Below are 24,117 nucleotides of genomic sequence, written 5' to 3'. Positions count from 1 at the left end.
CTCGTTCTCCTCCTCTATGAGATGAATAGCTTGAGTTCGATGTCTGGAGTGTCTTTCCTAGTCTGGATCTCAAGAATTTATGCTTTGGATTTTTTAGGCTACTCCTGAGTCTTGTCTGCCTCATGCATGATGTTCTCTATGTACACAAAGTGCTTACGCATCGAGATCTTTTTGCCTTTAATGTACAGAGCTGGGAAGAAAGCTTTCTGGATAGCCAGATGGTCTTCCTTTTGGATGTACCTAAGGCAGGAGAGGGGAATGGAGATGAGATCTGTGCTCCTCTGTGGCTAGGAATCACATTTTCCATCGGGTTTATGGTTATCATATCTGGTGTGGCAGTGGACATGAGGAGTGACAAAAACATTACATTTTCATTGTGATGAGACTGGGACAAGGAAAGAAAAGAAACAGGCAATGATTCTATTATTAAATACAGTTGACCCTTGATCAACACGTATTTGGACTGCGTGGGTCCACTTCCAGGCAGCGGTTTTCTCTTTTCAATAAATACAGTACAATACTATAAATGTATTTTCTCTTCCTTGTGATTTTCTTAACATTGTCTTTTTTCTAACTAACTTTATTGTCAAGGCTATCGTATGTAACCCATATAATGTACAAAATATGTGTTAATTGGGGCACCTGGGTGGCTCAGTCGTTAAGCGTCTGCCTTAGGCTCAGGTCATGATCCGGGGTCCTGGGATTGAGCCCCGCATCAGGCTCCCTGCTCAGTGGAGAGTCTGCTTCTCCCTCTCCCACTCCCCCTGCTTATGTTCCCTCTCTCACTGTGTCTCTCTCTGTCAAATAAATAAATAAAATCTTAAAAAAAAAAAGGCATCTGTGCTGAGCAAGGCGAGGCCCCTAGGGTCAAGCTGCCTACCTTTAAAACAAAAACAAAAACAAACAAACAAAAAACCAAAATATGCATTAATTGTTTATATTATTGGTAAGACTTCCAGGCAATAGTAGGCTATTAGTATTTCAGTTTGGGGGGATTCAAAAGTTATATGCGGATTTTTGACTGGGCCAGAGGTGAGTGCCCCTAACCCCTGCGTTGCTTAAGGGTCAACTGTACACTAAAAATTGTAGCTTAAAGAATTTTTACCTATATGAAGTTGGGTAAAGCTCAGTACACTAAAGCGGGGAAGTTTCTAAACATTGGGGAAACCTTGAAAAGACTTACCTTATTATGAAAGAAGGTAAATAGGAGATCTGGGGAAATAGCAGATTTCCCTCAAAAAGTAAAGCAAAATATAGCAAATATTAATTTAAAATGTATTTTGGGATAAATTTTCTCTTTTCATCTGTGTAATTCTTTGGTTTCCAAGTTTATGTTAGGAATGTATCTAAAAAGCTAGAGGTGAAAGGGGTCATAGTTCTTCAGAAAAATGCATGGAATTCTGGTACCCTATTAGAATGTGGCAATAGGAAAAATGCGATCGCTAGTGTGTATCATGGTATGATTTAAGGACAACCTGAAAGATTCTGGCTCTGGGGTGGAGTTCGATTCTCGAATTCATGTGTTAATTCACCCAGGCATCAATTCCTTGGTTTGCTCCTTCATTCGTAAACATTTATACCCACTATGTGCCCAGCACTGTGCTGAGTGCATAACCGTGCTACAAAGATCCCCAAATCTAGTAGCAGGCGTGTATTTATAAGTAATTCAGTGCAGAGTGCGGTGTGCTGTATCAGAGAAACACACAAACATCTTGGGGGTCCAAAAGAGTGTTTAAGTAACTGCTTGAGGAAATTGGGTGGTAACATTTACACTGGATCTTGAGGGAGGAATAGGAGTCTCAGAAAAGGCAGGGCAGACAAGTTAGGGCACATGAGCTTTCAAATGTAAAGATTAGAGTATCCTGCCTGAGTCAGAGAGAGGGTGTTAGATCGTGCACGTGTGCGCTTGCGTGCACACACACACAGAGGATTATAGTTTATTAGAGTATTTGTTTACATTTGTCACTTTTGTTCTTATCAAGGAGACTAGAAGTAAGGCTTGGATAGTTACTTTTAGAGTCAATCTAATTTATCTGAATGTTATCAAGATACTTTATTTTTTTAAAATTTTATTTATTTGTCAGAGAGAGAGAGCACACAAGCAGAGGGAAGGGGCAGAGGGAGAAGCAGGTTCCCCACTGAGCAGGGAACCCGATGCGGGGCTCGATCCCAGGACCCTGGGATCATGACCTGAGCCGAAGCAGATGCTTAACCGACTGAGCCACCCAGGTGTCCCTGTTACCAAGATACTTTAAAGCATCAAGGGTAATTGACTGTAATAAATATCTCTTTTAAAAAGAATGCCATGAAAAAAATTAATCTCCTTTAAGAAGCTTGCATTTAATGAAAGATATTTCACCTTTTCATTAAAAAGGGTAGCACAATCATTAAAATTGTAATGATACAGGAAAGTAGAGCATAGAATCTGTAAAAGTGATACAAAAGGATGATGTGCAGATTTTGGGTTTGTATCCCTTTTATAGCACTTACTTTTTTCTGTCCAGAATTTTAATTCCTGTTGGTCTTTTCCACTAGATTAAATTTCTAGGAGTCGGATTCTCTGTCTTTATAATCTTTCTGTTTTTTAAAGGCCCAGCAGTACACGTTTGGTGCAGTTGGCATATGGTCAGTGTTTGATGAACCAGCTATTCATCGACCCACATAGATGCAGAGCCTCACTGAATTTGGGCACCGTGGTCGATAGCACTACCTAGTATGTGGTTGTCCTCTTACAGGGTCCTCTTCTTCCTTATTTAAAGACCCAGACTTTGTAGATGGCAGAGTGACTCATGCCTAGTTCTTGCAGCCCTCAGATCAGTGCTTTGGAACCTGACCATAATCCTGATGGCGATGCTTATAAAACATGTATTTCCTAGTAGATTTGGTTGTTATGTTTCCAGAGACACAACTGGGCCCTGGTTTATATGAATCCATGTAATAACTAGGTGTGATGGATTTTTGACTGTGTTTCCTATGCACATAAACTTAAAAAAAATACATTGGTCAGGGCAGTTGTCTCTACTGGGTTAAAGGTATGTGAGTCAAAGAATTTCCCTTGCAAGGTGTCTCCATGGTGTGGGATAGAGGGGAGAGAGACCCTGTAGATCTACCTGTCCCAGAGTGAAGGAATATATCAATCTCTCTCTTTTCTTAAAAAGATTTTATTTATTTATTTGAGAGGGAGAGAGCGAGTGAGAGCACAAGCAAGGGGAATGGCAGTGGGAGAGGAAGAAGCAGACTCCCCGCTGAGCAAGGAGCCCGATGTGGGGCTTGATCCCAGGACCGTGAGATCACGACCTGAGCAGAAGGTAGACGCTTAACCAACTGAGCCACCCAGGTGCCCCTATAAATCTCTTTAAGAGGAAAAAAATAAAATCTCTCAGATCCTTAGAAACCCATACTCATTTAAATGATCATGGCTATGTCATTTGAATATGAACCAACACAAACATTTTATTTTATTTTATTTTATTATGTTATGTTAGTCACCATACAATACATCATTAGTTTTTGATGTAGTGTTCCATGATTCATTCCAACGTGAACTTCTTATACTTCTTTAGCAACTCCAATTTGAAACATATTAATGTTAAAATTTGCACTAACCTCTAAGACCAATAAAATCCAGATTGGCATGATTGAGTTAGTGTGATGGAAGATGGTATGCGACTGAGGCTAAGATGCTGCTTCACTGTCCATGTGGCCCTAAAGCTTTTTTTGAGCTGAGCCCACCTGTTCCTTTGAGCACCTAGGGAAGACAGTTGTCCCCCTAACCCTCAAGTCTTCCTATTCTAATTCCTGGGAGACCAGATGATGTGCTAGGTATGTCTTTTTCTTTTCCTATTAGCCCTGATGGTGAAAGTAGCACTAGTTAGCACTACTTAGCACAAATACGTTCTTGGGTGGCAGTATACAGTTACAGGTGGTCATCTGGGGGGGTCCAGAATAGCCTTAAAACAATCCCTTTACTTTTTCATGAAATGAAAAGACCAAGCAAAGACAAAGGACCTAATTTGGAGGGCTGCAAGTGCTCTCCAAATTAGGTCCGTTGTCTTCCAGGGGTCTGCAGATGCCAGTTTTGAAAATATCCCATCACAGTAGGTGTGAAGTCTAGCAAGGAGGCTTAGTGGTATGCTGGAAAGGCAGCTTGAGCCTGGCATTGTATCGGAGACCTTCTTGTCTCCATCGGGCATCCTGCCTTGGCAATTGTGAGCAACTTTTGAGCGAGCAGAATAAACTAGTGTGTTTGTGGAACAGGATATTGTACCAAAGGGCAAGGCACCACTAGACTTAGCAATTTGTCATTGTGGTTTGTCAGTTCAGATTACTTTGATGGTAGATGTTTAGGCATGTCCTGTAGATAGTCTCCAAAGAATGTAATTCATATAAAGGAAATGAAAAGGGTCATTTGTTTAGTAATCTACCTGATAGTATGCTATGGAAATAGGTGGTTTTAAACAGATGTTTTGGGAAATAGAGTATTACCTTATACTGCATATGTACATTGCCAATTTTCAAAGGATTGAGTAATAATTCTTTGATGATAAAGAGGGCAGCACCTCAGAAGAGCATCTTCTATATTATTTGATTGAGTTCATACACTGTCCTTGTTTTAGACATGGGGAGAATGAGGGTTTAGTGGCTGAGTGGCTTACTCAGGGTCACATAGATAGTGACAAGTTACGATTTGAATGTAGCTGGATGAATAAACTTTGTCCAAAACATATGCATAAGAGTTGCCATCCATTTTTGTGAATACAAAATAATTTTACCAGAATTAACCATGTATTAGAATAGGATTTAGTATTTCCTTTACAGATACGATTTTGGAACAGTTTTTTTCTTTCTAGTAGCCTAGTTTTTATTTTGTGGTTAGTTTGTTTCCTTAGCATCTGTACCGATGGAAAATCATCTTTTAACAAATGTATCTATTTGTTTATTTAATTTTAGTTAAGTATATGTTGTTTAGTGGATTAGCTTTACTGATTTACTGAGACATGTTTAAAACATCCCACATTAGTAATGACCAAAGTCAGAGAACACAGGTCTGGAGACAAAGGCTTTGGTTTTAATCATTAATAGCTCAGGAGATTGCTCTCATCTCATCTGGAGGAGGATGGTCCTGGGTACCAGGCAACATGCTCAGCAGTGGTCTTTGTTCAGGCTCAGGAGTCTCGGAGTAGAATCTTCCTCATGACAGGTGCAGGCTTCACACAAGATCCCTTCTGTTTCCTGCCCTTGGTTTTACTCATATTCCCTGCTCCACACTGCTGCCTTTTCGGAAGCTCCGCGGCCTCAGTGTCTGCCCGAGAAGTCTGACGAGAAAGGCTTGAGGGCGTGGCCGTTTCTTGGGGCAGAGTCTCCACTGGCACATAGTTCTTCTGTGTCCCTACTAGAATTCCATTTCATAAAGGGTAGCTCCATGGAGGCAGGGACTTGCTTACTTTTGTTTCCTATGGAACTGCCAGTACTTAAAACAGTGTCTTGCATGCAGTTGGCACTTATTACATGTTGCAAGTATGAATATATTGTCAGTGGGATCCCAGATCACTTTGGTTGTTTGTTTGTTTCTTTCTAAGAAGACCCTGTGGATCCTGGCTCCTAAACACCTAATTTATGAAGATTAGAAGGGTTGACATGCAGACCAGAGTGGTTCCTGACCATTTTGTGTATAAAGCTTCCTTTTTGATAAAAAATGTTAGGGAGTCCCACAGGATAGTAATTGTGCTTGTGCCTTTTTTTTTTTTAAATTTTATTTATTTATTTGTCAGAGAGAGAGAATGAGCACAAGCAGGGGGAGCGGCAGGCAGAAGGAGAGGGAGAAGCAGGCTCCCCGCTGAGCAGGGAGCCTGATGCGGGGCTTGATCCCAGGACCCTGGGATCATGACCTGAGCCGAAGGCAGATGCTTAGCCAACTGAGCCACCCAGACATCCCCCCACTTTTTAAAAAGATTTATTTATTTGGGGGGGCATGTGAGATGGTGGGTGGTAGGGGCAGAGGGAGAGGGAGAGAGAGAGAATCTCAAGTAGACTCCCCACTGAGCACGGAGCCTGAGGAGGGGCTCGATCTCACAATGCTGAGATCAAGACCTGAGCCTAAACCAGGAGTCAGAGGGCTTAACCAACTGGGCCACCCAGGGGCCCCTGTGCTTGTGTCTTTTGATTGAAAAAAAAAATTCATTACAACAAAACCTACTGTGAATTCATTAACATTGTAAAATGAATTTGTTACAGAGCAGTTTATATATACATTTGAAAAGAGCAGCATATCTGTGCAGTGGATATTTCACTTACATAGTTGACTGGCAATGCTGACTAATGGCTTTCTTGTCCTGAGCCTCCCTGCACGCATGAAATCTGGTTAATTTGTAAATTGGGGAGCGTGAGGACCACCAAGAGAAAACAACACTGGGGGCTACAGAGGCACAAGCTGACTGCCTCCAAGCACCCCCTGCTTCTTCTACTCCTCACTTACCTGCTACTTGCCCTTGCCCCATCCTCCATCTCACCTTTCCAGCATCACCTCTCAGTTCAGAATGGATTGTTGGTCACACACAACCTGAACTCCTCCTCACCGGAACCTGTTTCACAGACTGGTTCCGAATTGCAGAGCCTTCTGCTTCTCTTTTAAGTGTTTCAGTCTCCCCCAGTTCCTTGAATTAGTGATGCCGGACAGGCTGATCAGAGTTGGGTCAGTCTCACTCATTCACACTTTCCCTCCCACATTTGCTCACTCACTCAGGCACATACTCACACCCTCACTCGCTCACACCCTCACTTGCTCACACACACACCCTCACTCATTTGCACCCTCATTCGCTCACACGCTCACTTGCTTACACACTCATGCACACCCTTACACCCTCACCGGCTCACACCTTCAGTCATTCACACACTTGTCCACATACTCACACCCTCACTTACACCCTCATTTGCTCACACACTTGCTCACACCTTCATTTGCTCACACCTTCACTCACACCCTCACACACTCATTCACTCACACCCTCACTGGCTCACACCTTCACTCACACACTCACTTGCTCATACCTTCACTTATTCACATCCTCACTCGTTCACATACTCACTCACTTGCTCACACCTGCACTCACATCCTCACTTGCTTATGCACTCACACACTCACTCACACCCTCACCCTGTCACAGCTTCACTGGCTCACACCTTCACTCACACACTCACACACACCCTCACTCAGACCCACTTGCTCACACACTCATTTGCTCACACCTTTATTCGCTCAAATGTTCACTCGCTTACCCCTTGCTCACACACTTGCTCACATCCTCATTCACATACTCACACCCTCACTTGTTCACACCCTCACTTGCTCATCACTGACTCCCTCTTCCATTTACTCACACATACCCTCACTCACTCACACCCTCACTTGCTCACACCCTCACCTACACCCTCAGTCTTTCCTGCTGGCTTTCATGAAGCCAACAAACATCAGTGACACCACCTACTACTATTACATGCTGGTACTGGAAGTACACCTGCTCCTCATTATTTGCAGATTGTATATTTGCAAATTCGTCTACTTACTAAATTTGCTTGTGATCCTAAAGTCATTACTGGTGGCACTTCCATGGTCATCTGCAGACATTCAAGGAGAAGCAGAAGGGAATGGCCTGATGGGCATGTTTCCAGCAGAGGTCCTGCCAGGCGATGCTCTGCTTTCTTGCTTCAGCTCACACTATAAAAAGGTGTCCTTTTGGGGATCTATTTAGTGCCACATTTTTCCTTTTTTGTGTTTTTTTTGGGTGATTTTAGTGTTTCAGAGGCCCCCGAAGCATAGTGCTGAAGTGCTTTCTGGTGTTTCTAAATGCGAGATGGCCGTGATGAGTCTTACGGAGCACACCAGCTAAGTGAGCGAGTCTTGTGTGAGTGTGAGCCACAGTGCTGTTGCTGGTGTGTTGTCGGTGAGTTCGTTGTTAATGAATCTACAACATTAACTTAAATAGAAACCCACAAAAATCAAGGTTACGTATTGATTGACCAAAGTGTTATGACGGCCTTGCGTGGCACCTAATGCCGTGTTTCTCTTGGGAACAGCACGTCAGTATTCATGACTTCAGTGCTCACAGAGGCTTTAGAGAACAGAACTACCATGGATAATGAGATCAACTGAACATACAAATGCAAATGGTACTTCCTCTTCTGGGTGAGCTTAGAACTGATCCAAGAACTTGCAACTTTGTGGGGGGTGGCAGATACACAAACCAAGAATTATAATTTGGTATGATTCTTGTTACGATAGCCTTAGGTACAAAAAGGGCTCGGAGAACTTAGAGAGCTTAATTCCAGGGTGGGAGAGAACTTCAGGATTGTTCCCAGAGGAGATGGAGAAAACCAGGCGGGTGTCCTGAGGAGAGGAAGGCTTGTGAGCGGGCGGCTTTGCCGCTGGGCTCAGAAACGTGGTGGCTGTGCTTGTACCCTAATTCTGTTATCTTTACTTCCGCCCCCCGCCGTGTCCTGTCTCCGCTTCGGTTTCTCCCAGCTGCTGCTGGAGCCTCTTTGCTGTCACTATCGTCAGCCACGGTGTGGGAGGTGCCCTGGAGCCCCACAAAGAAAGCTGACCCCCCACCCCCCAGAGTGGGGGGCGGGTGGCGCTACCCTGAGGGCAGCTACAGTGGTGGCGGGGCCACCTCATCCCGCCTGCCTCCCCCATGCCAGGCACTGACTTGTGCTCGTGCCCAGACATCGTTTCTCAGTCTGTGGACCTGGTACACCTCAGTGGCATCCTCACGGGTGGCTGACGAAATCGCCTGCACTCCTGACGTCCCCGCTGCCGAGGGCCCCCCCCCAGGATTGAAAGGTTCTGGTGTTACGTGGGAGACACATATACAGAGCTGTCCTCCTTTGTCCTCTTTACAAATGCTTAAAATCCCGACATAAGTTGATCCCCTCTTTTCTTATTCTTTTTTTCGCGTGTATTGTAATTCACTGCAATCTCCGTCATGATTTGCTTTTCCTTTGTAATGAAGTGCTCAAAGCTCAATGCGGTATTCCAGAACAGACTTGCCAAGGTCACGCCAAAGACATCCCTTTCCCTGTGGTGCACGATGTGATTGCTTTGCATGGAATGATTTTTGCCCATTTAGCTGCCATGTTGCTTTGTATGTTCTCACGTCATTGCTGTCCACCCTCGGCTCTAGATTTCATCCCTCCATCCATTTTCCACATGAATTGCTGTGTTTCAGATAGTTTTCTCTTGGCTGTGTTGACTTGGCCTGTATTCTTTTTCTTTCTCCATCTTTCAAGTTCATTTTCAGTTTGCAGGGTTTTGATGGACTATCGAAGCCTGTTACTTGCATTTGGAACATTCGAACGGTTCGAAGCTGGAGGTAAAGCAGGGAGTAGTGGCAACACAAGGCTTAGCATCCCAGCCCTGTTGCTCACTCGCTGTGCGACCTTGGGCAGTCTACTCGAACTTGCTGAGCTATAACTGTGAGACAGGGCTAATGACAGCCGCATCACAGCATTGCTGTGAGGATTAGAGAAGACGAAGCCCATAAAACAGCCAGCACACTGCTTGGCTCGCAGCGGCTGGTTAGTGCAGGCTCGTTCCCTTAACATTCTTCACGGATGAGTGTGGTCGTGGTGGAACGCTGCCCTGGTACAGCCTCGTATACTCCTTACTGGACGCGACATGCACAGAGAGTGTGTTTCTCACCAGTTTGAATTCCGGAATGAAGATGTATCACACAGTCTATGAAAATAAATATAAATTTCCTTCGTTCCTGCATCCCTTGAATCATACTTTAAAATGTTAACCATAAAGCCTTGCTTATCAAGATTAATTTTAGGTACTTTATTTTTATATGTAGCTTGTAATTATTTTATCCACATAGGTAAAGAAGTTTCTTTCTTTGGGATTTAATTTACTTTAGTATTACTGTAATTCTTTTTTTCTAATGTTCACACATTAGTGGATTCACCAGGCTGTCACAGCACCTGAAATGTCTACCTTCAGAATTGGTTTTTCAGGACTAAAGCACTGTTTTAAAAAAGGGTCTATGTCAGCATATGACTTTGGTTTTGGAGCAATGGAATTATTAGTTGATGGTATTAGCCCTGATTACTGTTGGAAGTGGGTTGTTCCACTCTAGCAGAGAGAGGGGCCCTGAGAGAGTTAGACACAGTCACCTGCGTGTTACAGAGGGGAAGGGACAGCTGCACCGGTCACTTTCTAAGAGAGCAGGGCCATTTATATATCACAAGTTCAGGGGTGGGAGGAACAGTTCGGTTCCAGAGAAATCTGGGCTGGCACGCGTACAGCTGAGGCTAGGAGCTGGGGGCCCAAGAAGTGGGGGGTGCCAGAGACAGGCTTTATCTACTTTGCGATTTTGTGCAGGGTTTCTCTGTGGGTGTCGGGGGTGGGGATGGGGGTGTAGGGGCCCATGAGCATTGGCTGGGGGTATTCGAGAAGTTCAAGAGTTCTGGTATTATTTATCTTTGATGTTGCATTTTGTCTGCCTTATGCCCACATCCAGCTTTCCCGTTGGGTTTGAGTGCTCTACGACATTGCGGACTTTTTATTTTCTTGCAAGACTTGGTTTTTCTCCCAAGTAAGTTCTCTGAGGGAGAGCTTATGATGTAGGGTTTGTGGTTCAGGCATGTTTCTGGTGGCCAACATGGTGAAGAGGATGGTGACGGGCCCTAAAATGCAAGGTCATACTGGGCAAGACACCTTCCAGGATGGGATCATCCTGACGGTCTCCCAGGGAGAAGAAAGAAGGGGCTCCTTGTGCCAAAGTGATGTCTTCTTCCTTGTCCTCCTTTCTTCCTCAAAACAGCAACCTCATTCCCTTGGCTGCTTCTGGAAGCATTAATTCAGTCTGCATTTCTGAGCAGCTGCCCCCACCCTCTCTGCAGTGGGCAATTGATGCAGCACATTTTATTTGGTTTCTTTCCTTATTTTCCTCCACTGCAGTTTCTTTTTCCATTTCCTGTTCAACATGTCCTTCCAGAGTTCTTGTGGATAGCTCTGCATTCTCCATTTTGATGTTCCAAGACTGAATCCCTAGAATCTTAGACCCAAAGAGACCTTAGAAATGTCTTAGTCCAGTTCCCTCATTTTACAGATAAGGAAATTGAGGCCCAGGATTATTAATCAACCCACCCGCCGCTCCCAGACCCTGTGTGTGTGTGTGTGTGTGTGTGTAAGTTTGGCATTCCTTTATGTAAGGAAATTCCGTGACTCTTTTCGTTCTTCAAAGTAGTCTTTGGGCTTCCACTGTCATTGTATTGGTTCATTTTTCGGTTTCTCTTAATTTTATTTCTACAAACCAAGTTCTTAATTTAACCCATTTTGTCTATCATAGAAAACCTTTGGCACATTTTTCTTTTCCAATTCCAGTCCCTATGGTATATTTGATGGTTATCATGGAAACAAAGTAGTTGGACTCAATTGTCTTTGTCTTTTTGGATCCCGTATTTCTTTAATTTCCCCTCCCAGCTGTTCAGCTGGACGGGTTTCTGCCACGGTGTGTCAGTCAGATTCTTCCAGGGTGTTCCCTCTGCTCTGGGCTCTTCCCTCTCGCGCTACACACTGTGAGGTTTCTTCAGCGTTTGCAGGTCTTTGATGTGTATTTTCAGTGGTCGCTGGACGACCTGCTACTCTTACCAGATCATCATCTAGGGTAAGAAATGTTACATGTGATTTCTTTTTACTCTGGTGTTCTAAGATCCTAAAAGAAGTTTCATGATTTTTTCCTGTAAGGTTCTCAGTGGAAGCATTAAACGTGCATTGTCTGCATAGGGGGCACAAGCAACAATATTTCTTAAAGTGAACACGGGACTTGTCAAATTTGAATCCTCGTGCACCTGGAGCAAGGTTTTCTTTCCCCTGTGGGACTACGTCTCTGGAAATGGAGTACAAGTTGACGAGCTAATAAGATTTGCTAAGCGAATATCCATGTCTATAGTGGCTTCTAAGGAAGGCCCCTGAATTGTCTAGCCTGTCTGGGGCAGGTTCTGTCCTTGGCGACATTGTTGGTGCCACAAGGCTGGTGAGCGCACATCCTAGAAAGTGTCCGTGTGCGCCTGGATTCAGACTGGGCCCTGGCCTTTGAATCCCCAAATGCCCAAGTAAGCCGCTCCTGGAGAAAGGGTGGTTTGTGTTTGTTTTGTTTAGTGTTTGGTGGGGGAGGAGTGGAGAGAATGTCAGAATTCTTAATTTTCTCTATATTTTGATGAGACCAAATGAAAAACTGCCTGCCTCCTTGCTTCATTTTGTTTATGTTGACCAGACACAACTGATCCAATTGTTCCCACAATTCTAAGATCATGGAAAGAAAGCAGGCCCCTCTGGAATAGTGGGGATTTGAAAGACGGGGCTTGTGGGGAGCCATATCGAGGGCATAACAGGGTTGGCTCTGAATTGGAGTATAATAAAATAAGAAATAGTGCCCTCTTGCCTATTCTCCTCTGTGTTTGTTGCTTTCTGTCCATTTGGGGACTTCTCCCAGGAGAGAAGAGTTGAAAGACCTGGCTTCTTATTAATGGTCCTTTAGTCATTATATTTAATCACCCCGATCCTTGCAACAACTCCCATTAAGACTTTACTGCTAGATTATTAATGAGAAAGAGTACATCTGTACGAGTAATTGTGGTTGAGGGAGGTTTAAATACCATGACTGTAATAAACGGGAGATATGAGAACGAGTGATTACATCAAATCATTAACTTGCAAAATGTTTGGGAACTCTACCATCAAGTTAGTTTCTGTATAGTCGCTGACCTCGGATTTACGGGTTGGGCTGGTTTGCGCAACTAGTTTAAGTGACCCACTGAGTCAAATAAATGCAACCATTTTGGATAGTGTGGTTAAACCTACACCATATATATTTATAAACATATTTATAAATATATTTATATATACAAAGGGATATATATACAAAGGGATATACAAAGAGAAATCATGTTTTAAAATGGCAGCATGCCATAAGCCTATATGTTTTCCATGAGAACTGTTGAGCCTCAAATTTTAAAAAATTCTGATTTCAGTTTTTAAGTGAGTATAGATATGAATTGGGCATAATAATGCCCATGTGGATTACACATTTTCCAATTGTCTAATATTTTAAGTGGTGTCTATATGAGTTTATGTCTTATAACATTCCTAAGCATTCCTTAGGGTGTGCTGTAATTTTCACATTATTATCTCATTCTTTGGTTTTAATAGGATTCGTAAAAGTTTTGAAGTTTTAATTTCAGTTTTTCCCACTGCTTAGAATTTGATGATATAAAATGAAAAGAGGTTTCCATAGTTGCTAACATTCACCAGATTTTGTTCCAAAGCATGGACTTTAGTAGACTTTTGAATTAAATCCACATTCTCCACCCAAGCCTAGTGATATAATCCAACAGTTCAAAGATAGGTATGCCATAAACAGCTATAGTTAAATAATCTAAAGAAAAAAAAATTAAAACATGGAAATACAATAAAACAAGAATTGATCACTTTATAGTGGAATACTCTATAAACTGTCTGCATTGGAAACATGTGGTGAGTTTTAAAACATCTGAGTTCTATAATTCTAAAGTGTATAGTTGATTGGAAGGCAGAAACTTTTTTTCCTCCACTGCATATATAGAAGAATACAGGCTAGTATGTTTTTGCTGTCCCAATTTGCACTCGTTTGCTCATTTTTAGTTTAGAAAAATCACTACGGGGTACAAATACGTAAGTATAGTCACCTCGACTAAGTATTTTGTCACTGAGTTCTAAAGAGTGATCATAAAGAGAGTACTTCTGTAAACCTTGCTATTTTATCTGTCTGTCCAAAGCAGAAGTCACACGTTAATGTAATCCCCCAAAAGAGGAAGAAATTATTTAAAAGAATATACATGGCATAAAAAAGTAACAGGGTCTTTAATTCTTAATGATCATTTTAATTTTTAAGGTGTCAGTTTATCTGAGTGGCATTATACTAATTGTCATAATTACAGGAGCTGAAATGTACCAGCGCTTTTGCAACGTAATGTCTGCACAATCTCATTTAACTTGTTAACCGAAGTCAGACAACCCTTCCGTGTAGGAGGCAATTGAACTCTTAACCATCACAAAAAGTGCTGGCTATAGATGATGCTGTTTAAAATGGAATAATTCACTTTATTTTCTGGGTTGCCTAAAAAATTCTATTATGTGTATATAAAAAATGCTATAATAGCCTGCCAGGGGAAATAGAGCAGTGTTTTCTGAGCAGTGAAAAGGCTAGTTCAGTTTCTTAGCTTATAACTTTTTTTAAAAAAGGTTTTTTTGTTTTTTTTTTTTGTAAACTAAAAAACCCCCTCAAAACATATACAATGAGAATCTTTTCATAAATACTGAAAACAAATGTGTTCCCTTGCTAGATTGTGCTGTCCCCATCACTGTAGACTTCTGTTCATAATCTCTACGGATTCCTCTTGCAAAGCGAATAGTGTTTTCTAAAAATTACATTTTGTTAAGGTAAAGAAGGAAGGAAGCGCATAGGAGTCTTAGAGTAACAGTTGCTTCATGTAATTCCTGAGCATGGTGTGCAAGCCCTAGCCTTTCCCCTGCGCAGCCCTCTCTAGTGCCTGGCCCTTTGGAAACAGCACCAGAAGCCTCCCTGGAGGAGGAGGTCTGGAGGAATCACAGTGTTTAGTGAAAAGCAAAAAAAGCCCAGAAGGGACTGGTCTCCAGATTGCGGCGCCTCCAGTAGGGCTCCTGGAAACTTCTTGCTCTGGTGGCTTCATTCCCCTAATAACGAGATCCTGTGGCAGAGACCAGGGGCAAGTCATTTCGCATCTGGGTCTCACTGTTCCATGTATTTAACAGGAGAAGTTGTATTAGCTGTTTTCCAAAGTTCCTCCCAGTTGTGAGAGGTTATGATGTTAACATAATGTCAACAACCACCATTGTTTATGGAGGGCTTCCTCTGTGCCAGGCATGTTCTTTGACTGCGTATTTGTAATAGCCCTGTCTGAAGATACTAACCTGCTTGAAAGTTGAAGTTACTGAGGATGGTGGAGGTTAAGTACAGTCGTAAATGTCCCACAGCTAGAGAAGGGTGAAGCTGGGATGTGCATGGGCCTTCGACGCCCCAGCTGGGCTCTTCACCAGCGTGCAAACTACCTGTCTTCTGCTGAGGTGACGTGTCTGTGTTTCTAATCCAACAAAGGCCATCGTACGATAGGTACGATAGCTCTGTAAAGCAAGCAGGACTAGTACATAACTCACGGTTCCAAAAGAAGAAAGAAGTGTTCTGTTTTTTAAGTAAAATGTCTGTCAGATGATATGATTTCCTGCTGAGAAAAAGCAAGCTTAAAATGAATTAGTTTTTCATGTTTTTTGAGGAACTAAAGGTTCAGCATACAGTTCCATACACTGGTCCATTTTATTAGGTAAGAAGAAAAAAAACAAAAACATAATTTGTTTAGAAAATTAACTTAATCACAGCAAACCCAAACCAGGCATTTTTAGCCAGGAATAATCTTGTCTGTGAGGAGAATATTTATTATACAGATGGAAGTAAAGACTAAAATTGCTGGTAATGTCTTTAACACACTATTTTTATTTCGTCAGTCTTAATAGAGATGAAAGAAAAATCACATGCAGCCTCATCCTCCAGTGCAGGGGAGGGGAGGGGTTGTGTTTTCTCAGAAGAATGCTCCTCTAGGTTTCCATTGGAGTGAGGTGAAGGGCTGCCTCTCCGATGCTCACCCCCTCCTCCCGAGGGCAGAGCTTCTCCTGGAACCCCAGTGGAGTAATCCCTCCGAGGGGGGAGCCATGGAGGACTTCTCACTCCCCGCAATTCATTTTGTCCCTATGAACCCAGCATCAGCCCTCCAAAGCTTCCCTGTCATTTCTGTCCTTGACAGTCGAATCTGTCCTTGACAGACACGTTGTTTTTTCTTTTTGCTTTGCCCTGTTTGATTTAAGAAGAACTTGTCCAGTGAGATAATATTGTGTCACAAGCCCTTTCGGGGCCTGGAAGAGCACCCATCAGGAGGTGTGGGCAGGCCCTGTGTGCTTTGGAGTGGGTGTTAAGCCTTTGGTTCATAAAAGAAATAGGGGAGCCAGTCTCACATTGGACTGTTGATTTTGTCAAATTCTCTCCCTTTCTCCCTTTGCTCTCCTGACTTACTCCATTGCAAGGATGTGATGGATCCTGCCCGGCTGCTCTCTATGAACTCAGTGTACTAAATTCTGTCTTGGGTGTGTGCATGTAAAGAGGGCGCCTGGGGGGCTCAGTCGGTTAAGTGTCTGTCGACCCTGGGTTTGAGCCCCGCGACAGGCTCCCTGCTCTTCGGGGAGCCTGCTTCTCCCTCTCCCTCTGCTGCTCCCCCTGCTTGTGCTCTCATTGTTGCTCTCTCTCTTAAATAAATAAAATCTTAAAAAAAAAAAAAAAGGACATCTGTATTTTGGTGATGTCTAGTTTGCTGTCCTCTGGGTCTGAATGTCAGAAATGGAAGAACGTCAAATGTCCTTACCTGTTTTGCTGTTTTAAGTGTGTGCATGGACATGTGTTGTTTTTTTGGTTTGTTTTCTTATTTATGTAAGTTGCCATATGAGCAAGAGTGAGGGGAATATTTTTAAAGGTAATTTTGTGTTCATTTTTTAAAAGTACCGTCGAGGAAGGTACTGATTTGAAAAGTTGTGGCCTAGTGGTGAGAAGAGCAAAGAGGCTATTCAGTCCCGTTGCCTTGTTTCTCCAGGGGACAGCTTTTGTGACTTGGGTGTGCTCTTGGTTCAGGGATGTGAGGCGTATGTTGTTTCTGGTCATGACTTCTGTCCAGGAGACACATGGATGCAGGAGCCCTGGGGCATGCGGTTAAATGGGACCTAGAGTTTCGTAAAGCTCAGGTGGAGGGAGAGGTGCAATACATTTGTGAAAATGTGGAACCTTTTAACTTTGGGGATGTAGGAATAAGTACAGCTTTTCTGTTGGTAGCTGTGTGCCTGAGAATGTGGCTTTTTAAGTTGGGGGGCTCTTTCTGTCTAAATTCAAGGAAGTAGGAGGGCTACAGCAATTGTTTTTACTTCTTTGTCTTCAGGAAGACTCAGTCACATAGAAAGCATTCTATCTTGAAATGTGGACCATGGATTAACTGCATCAGAATTCCCCCAAGGGCCTGTTAAAAATGCGTATTTCCAGACTTTCTGGATCAGAATTTTAAAGGGTTGGAGATTGCAAATTTGCATTTTAAAGAGGCATCCCAGGTGATTCTTCTGTAATTCTAAAGTTTGAAAAGCACTCCTATGGAGTAATATGTCACCTCTCCTACTTCAGAGGGCAGAAGGTATCCGACCACAGTGCTAATGTTGAGAATGTTGGTCTATATTGCAAGTACTTTTTAAAGCATGTATTAAAGATGAGGCAGTTATCTGGACTTTTCGCTTCAGCTAAGGCTCTCCCTCGCAGGATGGTCACCGTCCTAACTGCTGCAGTAAAAATGGGAACAACTCATAGCATTTGTCGTCCTTTGTCTGTCGGGCTTGTTCAAATAATGGGCATATGAAAAAATCTAACTAGAAAACGTTTGAAATCTTTTGAACTTCAGTCAGTATGGAAAACAATTAGAATGTAGTTAAATTTATACAGTCAGGCACTTTTTGCAAAATACGTCACAATGGTTAAAATGGGTTAAAATCAGTATTTTCTCACCAGAGTTATATTGTGTCGCGATTGGATATTGCTTTAAATACAGAAAGTAGCTATTTTGCAAAATACTGATTTGTTTGTTTGTTTGTTTTAACAGGAGAAACTAACCCAAGAGTGTGTATTCAGAGAACAGTTTGAAGAAAACTGGTATAACACGTACTCTTCGAATCTGTATAAACATGTGGACACTGGAAGGCGATACTATGTTGCATTAAATAAAGACGGGACCCCAAGAGAAGGAACGAGGACTAAACGGCACCAGAAATTCACACATTTTTTACCTAGGCCAGTGGACCCCGACAAAGTACCTGAACTATATAAGGATATTCTAAGCCAAAGTTGACAAAGACAATTTCTTCACTTGAGCCCTTAAAAAAGTAACCACTATAAAGGTTTCACGCGGTGGGTTCTTATTGATTAGCTGTGTCATCACACCAGCTCCACAGTTGCCAAACTTTGCCGCATGTATAATGTACGATGGAGGCTTGGATGGGAACATGCTGATTTTGTTCTGCACTTAAACAGGCTTGTCCTCCTGGAGGACCGCCGCTGCCCACTTGCTTGATTTATTGTGAGAAGAGGAGAGGGAGACTGAGCGGGGGTGTGAGTGTGTGCGTGGATGAGGAGCAGGGGAGATGGAAGAGAGAAGCAGAAGCAGAGAGGACCGCGGCCTGATGCATGCTGGGATTTAGACGCGCTTTTACATTTTTGATCAGTTGTACTTCATCTTGTATCAGCACAGCTGCCATACTTCGACTCATCAGGATTTTGGCTGGTGGCCTGCGCAAGGGTACGCTGCATTTTCAAAGGCATGGAGGGTGCAGTCTTACTTAAGAGACTTTTTCAGTTAATGCTCACTGGTGCCATCCCGGTGAATTTAAAGCAAAGACCTCTTAGTAAAAATAAAATAAAAAAAAATAAATAAAAATAAAAAAAAAGTTAAATTTATTTATAGAAATTCCAAAGGCAACATTTTATTTATTTTATATATTTATTTATTATATAGAGTTTATTTTTAATGAAATATGTACAGGCCAGATAGGCATTTTGGAAGCTTTAGGCTCTGTAAGCATTAAATGGCAAAGTCCGCTACGAACCTGTGGTAAATTCATGCAAGTAAATATAACGGTGCATGGATATGAGAAATTCTAATGACCCTAATGTACTAAAGGTGACAATCTCTTTTGTGCCCATATTATTGTAAACTTATGCACATCATTCATGACACTGAGTATTCACTCTTCAGACTGCTTGTTTCATAGCTTATCCCAGAGGATTAAAGAAAAACTGGGTCTCAAACTTTTATTCTGTGTCTGTAATATTTCCTCTCTCATAAGTGACTTATTCCATCACTGTAACTTCACGGTTGGAAAATATAAGGGTTGGTATATATCCTACGTGTTTAAACCTATTGCAGAATATACCAAAGCTGAACAATAACTATGCTTTTATTTTAGTTGATCTCCAGGACAACAGGACTAATATCAAACATTGTACTGATTTAGAATCCTCAAAAAGAAAAAAAAGAAAAAAAAAAGAGCTTACGTAGCACAGATTTTTTTTTTTTTTAAATATTTTTAAGGGACAAGAGTCAGATTAAACAGGACCATTCTTGGAGACTTTTTATTTGTGCACTATCAAATATGACATTATACAAGCTCCATAGAGGTCATTGTAACATCTTTTATAGGAAATTGCTTTTGGCGTGAACCATCGTAATACATAATAGCACCCTTCAAGTAAAACTTGCAAAATGAAACTAATAAATCTTCATCAATAATGACAATGAGGGGGAAAGTATTATACTTGTTGACTGTGTTTTGTTTTTAAAAATGGTCCTCACAAGCGCTCAATTTTTTTAGAGGGGAGGTTACTATATAGAATATCTTTTACAAGGCTTTTATAACATTTTATGCTGAAAAGCGTAAGAATACATATTTCTTTAGTAGCAATAATTTTGGAACTTGCCCTTGGGCAAGGAAGACTATTTCTTACTATATACTAAGGAGGAAAGAGCCAAATTCTTAAAGCAATATTTAAGAAAAAGGAATTTATAACAAATTCACATACCACATATAACACTTTCTAGCCAGTTATGTTGGGAAATTGAAAGTGACAGTTAAAAAATTGTGTTGGGATTTATGTAACTAATTTTAAAATTTAATATTCCAACTTTGTTTTGCTCTGATGCACATTCTTTATGAAAAATAAAAGTATGTCACTGTTGAGTTAAAGCTGTTTGGAAGTAGAAGCGCATGACTTATTGCCATGAACACATGTGGCCCTTCTATAGTCCAAGTTCGAGGATGTAGCAGAGACCTCCTGCTGATGTGCATTAAGGAAAAACTAAGTCTAACGTTTGGAATTAAGAAATATTTGGGGGGAGGGGACAGAAGCGATGTAAAATAGTTGATTTATGATAAACTCAGAATGTCCTCTTCATTTATTTTCTTGGGTTTTTTTTTTTCTTTTACTTTCGAAACAGAAACTGCATTTAATTCCAAGATATAGTATTCTTATTTATTACTTAACCCTTTGCTGCTGCTAAAATGTGCACATATTCAGACTTTAGTTTTTCCAAAAGGCATTTGATATTTTTGGCTGAAAACATTAAACATCTGACCACAGGGAAGAAGCAAGTTTCTAGGATGTCATGGGTACAATACTTAGCACTGAAGAAACTGGTTTTAGGAGGTAGCCAAACGTACTCTTGAAGTAGCATGAGATGCTAGATAAATCGGCCTAAACGAAAGCAACCAATTCGTGAAAAAGATTAAAATCTCCACGCATTCCTAGAAAATGCTACTTTAACGTCTACTTTTGGAGTTAATTTCGTTTTGGTACCTTTTTCTTTCCTTTCCTTTTCTTTTCTTTAAAGAAAAACAAAATGTTCTATGCTTTTGGCAATGGATACAATAAACTGTAATGGTCTGTAAATAAATAAATATTGACTTATGCAATTTATGTAAATAAGTGTTCTGGGAGGGTAGATGGCTCAGGGTTTTGACGTGGGCATTGTCCTGTGGGGTTTTAGAGCAAGTGGGTTTGTATCCGGTTCTTGTCGTAGGAGACCGCAAGCCTGTTGGATGGCAGCTCCGAGCCACTGTGCAGTGGGTGGGTCCAGTTTTCACGAACAGACGCTCAGATAGCCAAGCCACTGTCTTATTGGTGACAGCACTTGCACCTTGGTTAGAGACTTCACGGGCACGGACTGAACCACCCTCCCACCTGTCATGTGAATGTCCCCAGGCAGTGTGAAGGACAGGCCAGGTCAGTGTTGGGGAACCTGTCCCTGCCAGGTCCTGTGTTGTAGATAAATGAATGGCTTTAGTTGATGGTGTCTTCCTTCTATTTCATCTCATTAACACTACAACGTTGTGTTATTTACTTGATAATCTGTAATTGTATGTAAATACATACAGGATTATGTAATTTGTGTAAATACATAATTACAGACTTTTGAAAACTGGTATTTTTTACTCGATGTCCATTTTGGAGCTGCTTCAGATTATGTGCCTACATGAACCAATGGGATTTTGAAAACAAGCTCTCCTTGCTCTTACAGCTGTTGCGTGTGTGTTGAGGGGATGGGGGTGTGTGGGGGCTGGAGGCAGAGGAACAAACATCCAGATGTTTTTTTCTTTTCTGTAAGCGTTAGATGAAGAAACGAGTAATCTGGGATAAAGATTTATGAACTCGCAGCGAGCAAAACGCAGTGCGTGCCCACATTTACGTGGATGGGTGAATGGACAAAGACATATTGTTTGAGGTCAAATTCTGTTGGCTGCATCCTTTGACCTTGAAATGTGCTGAATTTAGATCCACTGTTTGTGGTCACTCGCACGAGAGAGCAATGAAGTCGCGGGGGTGGGGAAATACGCCAGATGGATTCAAAAGGTGTGCGAGCCCCCGGGCGTGTGTGTGTATACGTGTGCCATACATGCCACATAATGCCCTGTGGGTCCGTCCGTGGACATCTCACATTTTAGAATTGATATATTATTGTTAAAAGTGGAACGGGGAGGAGTTATGAGAGTAAACAGTGCCTGCTTCCTTCAGCATATAGCCCCCAATTCTGGGATTCAGCTCTGTGCCGTGGCCCTGGACACAACAGGTGTGGTCACCAGAGTGTGAGCAGTGGCTGGGAGCATGACTTCTACCTTTTACTTCCAGTGTGCTTTGGCGACTGCTTTCTCTTGGGTCTATAGGAGAATTTGGTCTCCAGTTTTAGTCAGATAAGACGGATATGCATCACTGTCTAAGTTTAAGGTGTACAGCATAATGATTTTACTTGCATCCCCACGATCACTTTAGTTAACATCCATCATCCACAAGCATTTTTTGATGTAACATTTTCTTCGCCAGACAGGACCATGTGGAAATAAGAAATAACCTCGTGTTTCATTTTCTTTGGAGAGAAAGTGAAAATGAGTGTTCTTACTGTGAATGCTCCCTCTTGCTTCTATGCTGGCTTAGTCATCAGGTCAAGAGCCATTTGGCTCTAAGGTTGGATGATTATTGTGACGGCTACCAGGGAGGCAAACGAAACACCAAAGTGAGGTCTCTTTGTTATTTTGGTTAATGGTCAAAGAAAATTCTTAGAGTTGTTATTATCCACCAATTACATTCCATCTGATTTCTTGGAAAACATTTTTAAAACTTAATTTTAATTGAAAATAATTGTAGGCATACCAAATATCTCAATAGCTCTTGGCAGGCTGCACTTGTAACCGGCTCTTTTTTTTTCCTGTCCCTTCTGAAGATCCTTCTACTGATATATTCGATCTTGGTTATGATTCTCATTGTTATTAGTGGACTTAGCCTGGAACATTTGATACCGGGAACTAAAGAGTTAAAAAGCGTAATGAGGACATTCAAAGCTGAAAGATCGGTCCTGCCCTCCTCACCAAGGGGAAGGACAAGCATTGTGGACAGTGTTCAAGGCCCAGCTTGGAGGCACTTATTTTTAAAAACAGTCATGCAGGCTTTTTCCTAACCATTTTGTGGGATGTTGCAAAACATTCTGTAAGCTCCACTTGGCTGTGGCCTCTGGCTTCTAGGATATGCATATGTACAGGCTAAATGACAGCTTTGTGAGACTTTTGTTTCCGACTAACGAAAAGAGGGCTTTTCCTAGTCTGTGCCAATATTAGAATTCTAACTCTTCTTTCAGAAGGAAGCCATACTCTGAACATCTCTTTATTCTGTGGTTGACCAAAGTCTCTTTCCCTCCCTCTCTCTTTTTCTTTTCCTTCCTCGCCCCCTCCCTGCTCCCTTCCTTCATTTTATTGTAGGGAGATGGCATCAGCAATAAATAGACCCAATTCCCGATGGCACACTCGGAATTTCAACAAACAGGCATCCTGGTATACTGCATGAACACGTGGTAAGGAGAGTACCAGGGGCTGTGGGACAGAGTGTGCCCAGTACAGACTTATGGCTGGTGATGTCTAAGGTGAAATGCAAAAGATGATAGGAGGTACAGAAAAGAGAGCTGTAGTCGCTCGCATTCTAACTGGGTCGAAAAAGTGCTTTGTACTTGGGGAATTTGGACTCATCTTTTACTGATATTTCCTGGATGCCTGTGACTGACTGAGCCTGAGGATATGAAGAGTGCTGGCTGAGTGGCCAGCATTGGTCTTGGAGGGTTTCCTACCCCTTGTGGAGGGGCATTGGTTCATGGAGATGACCAGAATCAGTTTTTGAATTGGATCAGCTCTGTTGCCTTGTACCTTCTGAGGCCATACTCAGAACGCTCTTTTGCTGGTTACTGTTGATTTCTATCCAGAGGACAGTGACTCTATTCATTTTTGTTAGTATTACTCACTTCAGTTTTCCCCCTCACATTTGCCTTACATCACAGGCAAAATCCACAATATAATAGCGATGAAAATATAGGATAATAAAAGAGGTACAATATAACATAATTTTTAAAAAAGATTTATTTGAAAAAAAATAAAAAAGACTTATTTGAGAGAGAGAGAACGGGGTGGGGGGGTAGAGGGAGAGGGGTAGAGAGAGAGAATCTCAAGTAGACTCCCTGCTGAGTGTGGAGCCCCACCTGGGACTCGATTCCAGACCCTGATATCAGGACCTGAGCCAAAACCAAGAGTCCATCGCTTAACTGACTGTGCCACCCAGGTGCCCCTATAACATAATCTTTAAAATATACACTTCGCTCTTTCAATGTATTGAACAACTGTTATATAACATGGAACAGTGTTGAGGATATAATAGGGAAAAAACCCAGACATTCTGATCCTAAATACCAGACTAGGTTCTATGTCAATGATTATACAAACATACAGTACTTGTTTAAGATACTACAGGACTGGAATGTCCACATTATAAGGTAATTAGGACAACATTGGCAATTTTCCATGAACTTAATTTTCTTCAACTATGTCAGTTTACACTAATATATAAAAACTCAGAGGCAACCCCACTCAAATCCTATTGT

At 41.9% G+C, this 24,117-nt stretch overlaps 1 protein-coding gene across 1 annotated transcript in view; it reads left to right on the top strand.

Annotated features, from left to right (window-relative positions):
- Positions 1-18,962, top strand: part of FGF9 (fibroblast growth factor 9) — a 32,047-nt gene extending 13,085 nt beyond the window's left edge. The window contains exon 3 of the mRNA XM_035003698.1: positions 17,755-18,962. Within this exon, the coding sequence (XP_034859589.1) occupies positions 17,755-18,000 (246 nt within the window). The 3' untranslated portion in view covers positions 18,001-18,962. The remainder of the gene's footprint in view (positions 1-17,754) is intronic.
- The last annotated feature ends 5,155 nt before the right edge of the window (positions 18,963-24,117 follow it).

Source organism: Mirounga leonina, unplaced genomic scaffold (assembly GCF_011800145.1).
Source record: "Mirounga leonina isolate KUSES-001 unplaced genomic scaffold, KU_Mleo_1.0 Mir_127, whole genome shotgun sequence".
Lineage (NCBI taxonomy): Eukaryota > Metazoa > Chordata > Mammalia > Carnivora > Phocidae > Mirounga > Mirounga leonina.
Note: the sequence above shows the minus strand (reverse complement) of the source record. Positions and strands in the feature narration are given on the sequence as shown.